At 37.0% G+C, this 12,172-nt stretch overlaps 1 protein-coding gene across 2 annotated transcripts in view; it reads right to left on the bottom strand.

The window, feature by feature from the left end:
* nbeal2 (neurobeachin-like 2) overlaps nucleotides 1-12,172 on the bottom strand; it is a 72,918-nt gene that overhangs the window by 34,914 nt on the left and 25,832 nt on the right. For both annotated transcript variants that reach the window (XM_084384801.1, XM_084384802.1), the window contains exons 9-19: nucleotides 11,115-11,221; nucleotides 7,180-7,263; nucleotides 6,435-6,533; nucleotides 4,619-5,250; nucleotides 3,711-3,843; nucleotides 3,095-3,214; nucleotides 2,670-3,012; nucleotides 2,490-2,572; nucleotides 2,112-2,204; nucleotides 1,734-1,905; nucleotides 680-813 (exon numbers count right to left, since the gene is read on the bottom strand). In XM_084384801.1, the coding sequence (XP_084240927.1) occupies nucleotides 680-813; nucleotides 1,734-1,905; nucleotides 2,112-2,204; nucleotides 2,490-2,572; nucleotides 2,670-3,012; nucleotides 3,095-3,214; nucleotides 3,711-3,843; nucleotides 4,619-5,250; nucleotides 6,435-6,533; nucleotides 7,180-7,263; nucleotides 11,115-11,221 (2,000 nt within the window). The remainder of the gene's footprint in view (nucleotides 1-679; nucleotides 814-1,733; nucleotides 1,906-2,111; nucleotides 2,205-2,489; nucleotides 2,573-2,669; nucleotides 3,013-3,094; nucleotides 3,215-3,710; nucleotides 3,844-4,618; nucleotides 5,251-6,434; nucleotides 6,534-7,179; nucleotides 7,264-11,114; nucleotides 11,222-12,172) is intronic.

The raw sequence follows: 12,172 nt of genomic DNA, 5'->3' as shown, positions 1-12,172 counted from the left end.
TTTTATATATTTTCAAGTTAAATTTTATTTAATGCTTGTCCTACATTAATGTATATAATTGACAGCCTGAGTATTTATGCCTGTGTGTGTGTGTGTGTGTACTTTTCAACTCTCAAACTCAAGAATCTCTCTTCAAAGGACTTCACAGGCCTGTCAAGTCACAGTACATCAGAAGCAGATTAGATACGACTTTTAAATCTGTGGAACAATATAAGCCACTGCTGAGCCTAATGTTCCGCAGCAGATCAGCATCTGTTTCTATCAACTTCAGCTGCTGTTTAATTACATGCTGTATCATTTTCACTTATCAACTTCTAATCAAACTACCTTATTAATATCACGTGCCTAGAAACTGATCTTTGTAAAGACAACTATGCAGCTTTTCTTTATACTGATTCCGTTAAATGTCACACAGAAGTTGGATTGTGCAGTTTTGCTACACGTGTGAACTCTTGATTTGAATGCATTTACGCCAGACGCTCAAATTGCTTGTTAATTTCTTGAAAGAATCCTGGCACCAGATAAAACCTTAGAGCATGTGAAACTGTGGTTGTGTGTGTATTGTGTAATATCATGAGATTGTTAGCACAAGTGTTTCCTAACAGGATGCTACGCCTTGAAGACACTGTTAGACCTCCAGACGCCCTCTCTATTGACCAGCGTGTGTGTGTGTGCGTACCTTGCCGAGCATGGCTCCGATGATGGGCGGCCCATGGCACTGGAGCAGACTCTCCTGATTGGCCGGGTGGTTGCGCAGCATGTTCTTAATCATCAGCAAAAACGCTGCCACACTGTTCTTCTCTAAACGGCCCTCTAACACACAAACACACACACAAGCAATTGGTTTTATATCAGTGAAGTGCACCATTGACAAATAACTGCAACAGCAGCATTACATGAGAAATCAACAGCCAAAGGGGAAATATAAAAGTTTAATAACAGAACACGAAAAACACAATCTTGCCTTCAGCCTCTTGCGCACATACACACACGTAAACACTTAAACACAACTACATGAATCACTAACTCATACATAAAAATATCAATGGTGACTCATACTGCAATTACAGAAAATTTACATCATCAATGTGCTAAGCAGCTCAAAGCGCCACATAACAATATGTTAATGGTTCATTCTGTAATGCTGCAGACTTCCATTAAAATAAGTTGGATTAATATATATATTATATTCATTGTGACATTATTTAAATGAGAATTAAATGCATTTCCCTCAGATTTTTCACTTTAATGCGTCAAAATGTTTTACGTCGAAGTCTGTTTGTAATTCTCAATGGTGATTCTCATCTAGGTTCTAAGTCCTGTAATATAATGTCATTTTTTATATGCATTACAAAAAATAAAATGTATTTATCTCTACAATTACTGTAAAACAATGATTTGTTTATTTTCCAACAAATACTACCAAGTTCTATATATACACGCACATACACACATATGTATGCATGTATGTGTGTGTGTGTATATATATATATATATATATATATATATATATATATATATATATATATATGAAGACTTCAGATGCAAAAAAACTCTTAAGTCCATCTAAAATTTTTCCTTTCAATGAGCATTTTTGTTTTTAGTTTTACACTTAGTGACACAGACAGACAGAGAGATAGATAGATAGATAGACAGATGGATAGAGAGAGAGAGAGAGAGAGCGAGAGAGAGTGAGAGAGAGAGAGAGAGAGAGAGAGAGAGAGAGTACTAACCAGATGATTTCCCCAGTGGCAGCAGCATGCCGGCAGGACCCCTGGAGGACGTGAGCTCTGGCCCGAGAAGATCTGAAGTCTCCTGGCCTACAGTCTCGCCCCTATCCAGTAAACATACCTGCTCCAACAGCGGCAAGAGAGCCCCCATCCCACCTACTGAGCTCAGCACATCCTACACATAAGACAAGACAAGATAATACAACTTAATTAGCGGTTACTTCTCCTGCAGGGATGTGTGAGCATAAGCTTTGTTCCAGAAGAATGTGTTGAATACACACATTTCCAAACACTGGTACACACAAAAGGCCGTACTGGTGTCAGGAATAGATAAATCATTCTGATCTTAAAAGACAATAAAGCTCAGTGACAGACACATACTTTGACGTCCCAGTTCACCACTCTGTGACCAGTCAACCTGCCATCGTACAGATGATTCGGGGACAGATCCAAGCAGATCTGACTCTTAAAGGCCTACAAGACAAAAGAATGTGGGCAATCCTTCGATATAAGGCCAGTAGATATTATTGTCATAAAATATTCAGTGGGGTCACAACTGAAAATCAACAGGGATTCAAAATATTTGATAAACTTGGAAATAAAGGTTTAGGATTTAGATTTTTTTTTTTTTACACAAAAAATCTCTCTCTATATTTATTACTTTAGACTTTTGAACCTAACTTTATATTATATTTATTTTATATTACTATCATTATAAATATACAAAACATGTGTATGGATCAATGAGAAGGTAATTACCTGTGGGGTATAGTATAGCACTAGTTTACTGTTGACTTCTGACGGCTCACCATCAGCTTTGAAAAGAGATACGTTATTGGGACCTAAAAGCAAAATGAGAGAAACAGACACAGACATATTTAACGCTTGTTTCTTTGTGGTTGGAGCTGTGAATTAATGCTTTATATGTCTCATTCATACCTGCAGTGAACAAGGCTTGCGCCTGAGCAGGCTGCAGAGCTTCATGGCAGATGAACGCCGTGGCTAAAAGACCACCCAGTGATGTAGGAGAACCCCATGCCGTGTCCTGAAGCCCTGCCGGGATGGTGTGGACCGGACTGTCACGACTCAAACCTGGCCTCCCCCCTGTGGCTGCTGCAAAGGATGCTGGGAAGGACTGGGAGCGTGCAAGGGTAGGCGGCCCAGTGTGAGCTGCAAATGCCATCTCGGAGGGCGATTGGGACGGGTTGGTCAAGGTTGGAGAGGTAGTCATAGTGGTAGTAGTCCGGTGTCCAGCTGATCCAATGCAGCAGGAAGTGAAAGGCTGAAACGTTGAAAGTCAAAAAGACCAATAAAACAAAACATTAAAAACAAAAAAACTACTGCAAACAATAAAACTTACTCACCTCATTCAGAGAAGGAAAGCGCAAGGGTGCTGTTTTACACAGCTCTCCATCCACATAAACAGTGACCACATTCTGTCCAAAAGGTCGACGGCCAGGAACGTGAACTATGGCGACTGAGTGCTAGGGTGAAGAAAAGAAGGGTAAGAATGAGACTTTGCATATAGACAGTGGACTGTGTAACAGCACTAGTACCAGTGTTGTTATTGTTAACTAAAACTATGAAAAATCTTTTTCGGTAATTGAAATAAATGTTGCCTTGGCAAATGACTGAAATAAAATAATTTTCAGTTTAAATACTAAAATAACTAAAACTGCTGTTTCCTATGTAGGATACAAGTCCAGTCTCCTATCTACTTAAATGGGGAAAAACTGTTTTTCAATATTATATTTCAATATTATGTCAATTCAGCAATAAAATCTGATATTGGTATCATAAAGTTAGCTTAAGCTAATACTGCAGCAACAATACATGTGACAGACATCTTTTTATATATATAACTCAAAGGGACTTTCTTTCCGCTGCCATTTTGATCAATATTTTTATAGTTTCATAAGTTCTCAGTCTTCTCTTCAAATATTGTTAATGTGTGTGTGAGTTATCTGCAAGATTACTAACCCAGGCACAGTCATTGAATGGGTGTTCTGGCAAGGAAACGGCCATGTATTCTTTTTTAGTACATACTGCAACCACCAAAACTTCTTCTGTGGTGAAAAAAGCTTCAAAGCCAGTTCCGCTTGCTGTGAAGAAACTACACACAGGACACAACAGCTTTAAAATGTAAAAATACACACACTAGTATAGAATCTTGTATTTTTTTGTTATAGATTATTACAAATGTACTAGACTCATACAGGTACACAATATGTAAAAACATTTTGTGGGAAATATATTGAATATTCAATGCTTACTCGCTATGATTTTGTTTGTAACATATAATTGTAAACAAATTACGGTCATGAGAGTGCTAAGACACATATTTCAATGTCATCTCTGATTCAGACCTCAGTAGTAAAATTGCTGTTATAGTTAAATTCCTAAGTTGTAATTAATTGATGCAGACAAATTAAAATGATCAAATACTGCAGATGCATGATATACATGTTTACACACACATTGACAAAGGTGATATGGAATGTTGTACATAATAATGTTGTGATGCCTAAACTCACCTGTGACGTTAAAGTTTTTAGTGTATTTTATTTATTTAGAACCCCCCCCCCCCCCCCCCCGGAATTTATTTTAATATAATTTTTTATAATTAGCATAAAAGTATTTGCTTAATGGTATTAGCACAACCATTTTCAACTGTGATTATAAGAAATGTTTCTTGAGCAGCAAAACAGCATATTAGAATGATTTCTGGAGTAATGATACTGCAAATTCAGCTTTGCCATCACAGTAATAAATTACATTTTTAAATATATTAAGATAGAAAACCGTTCTTTTAAATTGTAATAATATATATATATATTTCAAAAAGAAAAAAAGAAAGAAAAAAAACATTATAAAGATGTAATTTAAACCTGTAAAGCTGTTTCCTGCGTGGTCCCTTGGCCATGCGAACTGCATTATCCGGGTTTGTCAGGTGGGATTCTGAGTAGTAGTGCTGGGGTGGAGGAAAGTCCGTGTTGAGGCACAGCCAGGCATGGAAAGCAAACGCACTCCCTGACCAGCGTTGTATAGCTGGCACCATAATACCCGCCATAGGGGGCATAAGGTCAAAATACTGCAAGGCGCTGCACCCACCCTCCCCACGGGCTGCCATGGCGGAGAGCACCCTTACAACGCGCCCGCAGTACGGGTGAGGGGGTGCACCGGGCTCAGTCCGCAAGAGCTTCAGCAGACTCTTCAGTTCACAGGGCCGTAAAGAAAGAGATCCCAAGTCTTGAAGCAAGCCCAGGAGGGCGTCCGCACACTGCCGGTCAAGCCGCTCCGGGGGTTCGGAAAGCACCTCCAGCAGAGCGCCCACTAAACCCGCCTCGACGGCTACAGTGCGGCAGGACAGAGTTCCTCGACACACGGCAGCCAGCCACTGGGACACCAGCAGCTGCAGAGAGCGAGAGCCCAGATCAGGCAACCACTGTAGAAGCAGGAGCAAAGGCTGTTCGTTACTGATGCCCAACTGCATGGCCTGGGAATACTCTCCTTCAACAGCCTGAGAGAAAGAGAAGGAAAAAGCAAAAAATGATGTAAGGATACAAGTTTTTTGATAGCACAAAAAAGACTCTTCTCCTTTGGCCTAGTGGGTAAAGTGTCCATCGGATGCACACTTCAGAATCTTGGTGGAAACATTAGATTTTCCATCTACTATTTTCTGAATACTTTGTATGCGGACATGCTACTCATTTGACATTGCTTTTTGCATACTATATAGGATGGAAGCAGTTATATTGAATGTGAAGCATTTTTTGAAATGTGAGTCAAAGCCATCCAAAATGTGCAGTGTTGGGAGTCCTCCAGGACCGGGATTGAGAATCCCTACTATAGAACATTTAACAACAACAGAAGTTGACCAATGCGCTTCACAGGTAAAATATAGGTAAAATAACAAGAAGCCTAAACACTAACACACATCATACATCAAATGACCTTTTACAAGGACAACTTTCGTGCAGTTCTTCACACAATTGCTACTGTATCTCTTCAGAAGGCTTTTAATATAATTATTGCATAAATTATTACTTTGCTTTGAAAAAAAATTTGGCCATTCAAATTGAATCCCATTCAAATATTATGGAATTTGGCTAGTCACGTGATCTCAAGATGGCCGCCCCCATGAGGTGACCCTCTTCGTAACTTTGTCAAGTGGGTGAGGGAAATTTATTTGGACAGACCCTTGACCCCTCAATTTTGATCGAGGGAGCGAGTCTACTCAATATGCAAACTTCAGGCAGATCCATAGACCACAATGCAACACGATTGTGACGTCACAGCAGATCACGCTTAATTTACCCCCATACAACTCTAGTGCATGGTATTGGAGTTAATTTGACATTTAACCACATAATACTTGTAGCTACCTTAAGCTGACTGTTATAGTTTATTGTACTGTTATTTTCATTTGTGTAATTTTTTATATTTTCAAAAAAATATATAAACAGCCCAAGCATACACACAGGCCTATAGAATGGAGCGTAAAACATATTCTTAATGTAAATAATAATTGCGGATTCCAAGTGATCAAGGGCTTAGGGTGTTTCAATTGAACATATTGCAAGGGTTTCACCAGTAGTGGGCACTTGTGCAACGTAAGCATTGACATACATCGTAGTGAATGAGACGGAGGGAAGTCAGTGAGGGAAGGGTATAAAATAACAGCCTTAGTCTCTTCTCACTTACCATGTTCATCAGCTCCTGCAGGAGTCTTTTGGTGGGCTGTCCTTGACTTTTCAACACATCGAACAACTGTGAGTAGCCAATTCGTTCCTTAAATACCTCCTGGGAAGACAAACCATACAAAACCAGTTACATTACAATTGAACACGCACAGAATACAATGGGAGTTTTTCCCACCCAGTTACCCAAAATAAACCAAAACACAAAAGGTATTATATACAGTATAAATGTTTTCCAAGTGGGAATATCATAAAAAAACAACAACAGAATCTTACTTTAATAATATTTGACCTAACAGCAAAGAGTTTAGCTAATAATAATAGAGGGCATTTACATAAAGAAGTAGCAGTTTCATTCTGAAAATTAGTCACAAAAAAATACTTTATTTCAGTTTTGATAGAAGAAACTTTGAAATTATAAATACACTTCAAAAGAAAAAATAAACAAAAAAATAGGACATGGGATTATGACATTTTTTGACCTGTAAGTACCATAAAATAAAAGGAGGAAGCGCATGTCATAACGTCACCATGGGTGACCTGGTTCTGCACCACAACATCAAAGGTGCTGATAAGATTAACCACACGCGCATAAGGGGCACATATATCACACGCAAGCACTTTGACTTATCATGCTGATAAGACGAGCGACGTCTCTAAGCTGACCTTTCAGAGACTTTAGGAGAAACATACATAAGGAACGAGAGGAGAGGAGGTGTGAGAAATGTGTCGATGGAGACATGTCATACCTTGGCAGAGGGCGAGTTGCTCATAATGGCGGTGAGGACTCGAATGGCGTGTACTGTGATGCAGTCAGAGCCCTTTTCCCAGACCTACACACACACACACACACACACGCAAAATACACATCATTTAGTTCACAATCTTCATATAATCTCAAATGTTAAATGATTAGTTCACCCGAGAATAAATGTTCTGTCATTATTTAAGCATACTAATGTATTTCCAACCCCATTTGAATAAAACCAAGGCCGTGACATTTATGAATGTAACACGGAAACAAAAGAGAACTTAAAGCTTCAGTGAATTTTCGATGATTAATGACTTATGGTTTTGTCTGCTATCATATGGCTTCAGAAGACTTTAGAAGAATGGAGTGCACAAGTCATATGGACCACTTTTATTCTGCATTTATGGTGTTTGTAGTCCATTTTAGCTTGACAGACATGGTCACTGTTATAAGAACTGCATAAATCTCCTTTTGTTTCCATGGACAAAAACAACAGACAGTGGGTTTGGAATGACATTTAAGTGAGTAAATAATGATATACACTACCGTTCAAAAATGTGGAGTTAGTATGATTATAAAAAAAAAAAAAAAAATCATACTTTTATTCAGCAAGGATGCATTAAATTGATCACAAATTGTAGACTTTTATATGGTTGCATTTTTGTTTTTTCAGTTTCCACAAATATATTAAGCAGCACAACTGTTTTGTACATTGATAATAATAAGAAACAATAAAATAATAGTAGAAAATAATAAAGAAATAATAAAAAACAGTTATTTTAAATTAATAAATGTGTCACAATTTTAATGTTTTAACTGTATTTTCAATCAAATAAATGCAGCCTTGGTGAGCAAAATGGCATTTTGTGTGAAATATTTATTTTAGTTGAAGAGTTTCAGAGAGAAGCACGCGAGGTTGATAAAATCATAAATTCTGAAAACATGCAACAGTAAAGCGATTTTCTCACTTTAATCTTGAAATATTAACCACCACTCAACCACAAATATCCCACCAAAAAAGACCACCAAATGAAACACACATCAGATGTTACACCCACAGCACCACAGCCAGACTAGACATGCTAAAAATCTAGAAACACTCTGCAAACTGCAAGACAACATGCAAAGTGACATGGCCTTGCAATAATACATCCAAAGAACTTCACACATACTCTCTCTCTACACACACACACACACACACACACTAAACCACCATCAGCAGGATCCTCACCCTCTGTGTACTGACACTGCACTAACCTTTAAAAAAGTACTCAGATGGTACCATGATATCAAATGCTACAATTTCATGTTACTATATGATTACCATAAGTATATACGACAGTGTTACTATTGTTAACTAAAACTAAAACGAATATAAATATTAGTAAAAAACTATGCAAAGGTGACAAATCTTTCTGTGAAAAAAACTGTAACGAGTTTAAGTTGAAGAAATACAATTACTAACTGAAATAAATACACTAAAACTGAAATAGAAACTAATTAATTAATAAATGACAACTATTTAAAAATATATAGATTTTTTTAAACTAATAAAAATGACAAAAGCACTCAATGTACTAAAATCTAAACAAAAAATTTCAATAATAACTGAAAATATAAATATAAAACGTAATTCAATAGTATAATAGTATATAAATAATATTAAAATAACACTGATATCCAGGTCCAGTGGTGTTACATGTTTTTGCAATTTATTCTACATCATTTGGGAAGATAATATGGTACCTTGGAAGCCAGACTGATGGCAGTTTTATCCTAAAATATTAATGTTATGCATCAAATACCATTAGAACACGAGTGATTACCATCAATCTCACATCCAAATATACCAAATATCATGGGATGCATTACCATGTAAGAGAACCGCATAATGTTGTTATTTTCCACATTTCTTTTGTTGCATTTAAGTCAACTGTGAACTAACTGACAGATGCAAAGACATGCATGTACATGCATGCAAATGTTTTGCTACTGCATATTCACCTAGGCAACATTGCACGCTTGTGGAACGGTGTGGAGTATGTTATGCAGAATCTAATGTTGCTCAATCAGCAGTTGTCTGTCTGTGTATTATCGTGTTTGTCTGCGTTTGTGTCAGTTGAGTGAAGGGTGGGTTTCCTGCTGACGAACACCACACTGGATCAGCGGTGAAGGGAAAGTACCTGCTCCACTTCAGCCTCTGTGAGCAAACGTGTAGTGAGGTCACATTGGCCCTCACACTCCACCATAAACCTGTTACTCTGATAGAGCTGCAGGACGGACGCACATTCACACACGTACCGTCACAAACAAACACATGAACACAAGTGAGTCAGAGATAAAATAAGCAAGCAGAAATTAAACTTACTGATAGATAAAGCAAAAAGAACTGAAAAGGTAATAGATGAAAAAGAGAAGCTCTTCGCAATCCTCATTACACAACATAATGCCTAGTTACAACACACTCAAAAACCACCCAGCTTAGCCAAACTGACTGTGATCACATACAAACCAGTGACCCAGCACCTATATTTCATCACCTGACGGAAACAGAGGCTGCACTACAAATAATTTGTATTCGTCACTTTGACGCACTGGGTTGTAAATTGTCTGTCATGCTGTCAATTTTTATCTGTCTGTAAAATATTGCAAAGCTTGATGGGTCAATGACAAATCTAGCTTAAATGCATGTTCCAAGTTCCCAGAATTGCGACATTTGTATTAATATTGGTTTGAAAAATGTATACCATTTTCTTATATCAAGTTATATAATATTCAAGAAAAGTATCGATTTTATGACTTAAAATTATAATGTGGTGTAACCATCAGGTAAAAAGTAGAAACATATTTTAAGGGTACACATCTTAATCATTATTGTAAAAACATTTTTAAATATAGTTTACGGTGAAAAGTATTTTTGTGCAAATATCATGATTTTTTAATAATTTTTTTATATCATTATATTTTAATGAGTTGTACCACATGACTTTTACAACTACCTCAGCTGAACTAACCATGCCTTGTCAAAGGTCAAATTGTCTAATATTTTAAGATACTTATTGACCTTGACACACAGTCATTAGGGTTTGCAGGGATCCACTCTATGATATCATTTCCTCTTTACGTTATGTTTGCATAATGATTGCATCACCTGACTTTGATTTGGCAGACATATTTTTCAAAAACGTGAGGCTTTTAATATTGGGACAGTTTGACATTATTTGGTAACACTTTATTTTACAGTGTCCTTGTATGTAGTAACTAAAGTGATAACTATAACTTATGCATAATTACATGTAACTAACCCTAAACCAAACCCTCATCCTAACCCTAACCTTATAGTAAGTACATGTAGATAATTATTATTACTCAGTACTTAAATGTATAATTACACTGTAACATGGACACCTTTAAAATATAGTGTAACTGTGAATTTTAATTCAGAAACTAAAGCATGTTTAAATGTTCTAACTAATGTACGCATAAATTAAACCTTTATTGTATTTTTGAATAAATTAATAGATCTAGACTAAAAAAAAAATGCCATTGACCATGGTATTTCTGAGACATTTCTGTCTTATCAAGCACTGTGTTGCAGTTTTTATTCTGCTCACGAAATGTGAAAGAACAGCTTCAAATCCCTACTGACATCCTTTAGTGGGAAACTTTCTAAAGCAGGGAAAAACATACTTTATGTAAAAATGACAGAAAGCATATAAACCATTTCTAAAACCTCTGGATGGAACCATAGCAAATCTGTGGTTCAGATTAGTTTATTCGAGGACAGGTGTCTACTTGTTATCTTTCAGAAAAAACACCAGCAGATTGCCACATTTCCATTGTCAGCCATGAGAATGGTTTGAATCCTCAGGGCTGGTATTGTGAAACGCTGCTGCAGATATCTCAGAGGGTTTAAGAAGGTAGCATTCTGACCTTGCTGTTCTGGATGAGGCGGAGGATGTGCTCAAAACAGTTGTTAGTTAGAAAGATGGCCTGCAACACCGGCCGGTCTGAACACTGCAGGATCTCTGGGATAGCATCTGCAGGGCAAAAACACAAGAACATTCAGTCTTCTTGACCTGTGTCCTCTGGACAGATAAAACTATGCCAGTTCAAGCACTGGGACGTCTGCATTACTCATGGTGAAGAGACTACATGCAACAGCTGTTCTGTTTGGTTCAACTTCTCTATTCAAATTGTTTCCAGAGAACTGTCTACAATTACTCTGAACTTCTCCAAAAGAGAAGGAAGTTCACCACAAACATAATATAAATGTTTAAACAACATCAAACATATCAGACACAGTGATCTGTGTTAAATATTTAGAATCAGAAGCACTACAATTTGCCATGTATGATACAGTTTTGTTGAGTTGACATACAACCTTATTTTATTAATAATAATATAAATTGAACCCACAATTTCAACAGAAACCTAGAGGATATAAAGTTTTAGAGGCAACATGAAAGCTACGCTGAATAAACTAAACTAAAAACACAAACAGACCTTGAGAACCTAATAAATGCAAACAAAACAGACAGTGCAAATACAACACAACTCATTAACAAAGCAAACAAGCCAGTGCATTACATATAATGATTTGTTTAATGAAAGGGGTGTGTTCAAATATATGTAATCCTGGAAGGCCGTACATGAGGGTGAGTAAAAGATGACAGAAATATTTTTTAGGTGAATTATACCTCTAAAACGATTTGTCATGAAATGGGAACCTCCCACCATAGAAAAACACTGGATGCTTTAAATGAACACTTGAAATGAACGCAGAACTAACCAATTGATGACTGACCTAAGGTTATTGTGTCCTTACTTAAAGAAACTACAAGAAAGTAAAACTAAACAAAAACATCTTAATTGTCCTAATGAACATTTCAAGTTAACATTTGAAACCCAAAGACTAGTGGCATCATTTACTCACCCTTGCAAACATGTATGAAGTTCTTTATTCTGTGGAAGGGCTGCTCGATTGTGAA

Source organism: Rutilus rutilus, assembly GCF_951802725.1.
Source record: "Rutilus rutilus genome assembly, chromosome: 17".
Classification (NCBI taxonomy): domain Eukaryota; kingdom Metazoa; phylum Chordata; class Actinopteri; order Cypriniformes; family Leuciscidae; genus Rutilus; species Rutilus rutilus.
This window is presented reverse-complemented; position numbering and strand designations above follow the sequence as displayed.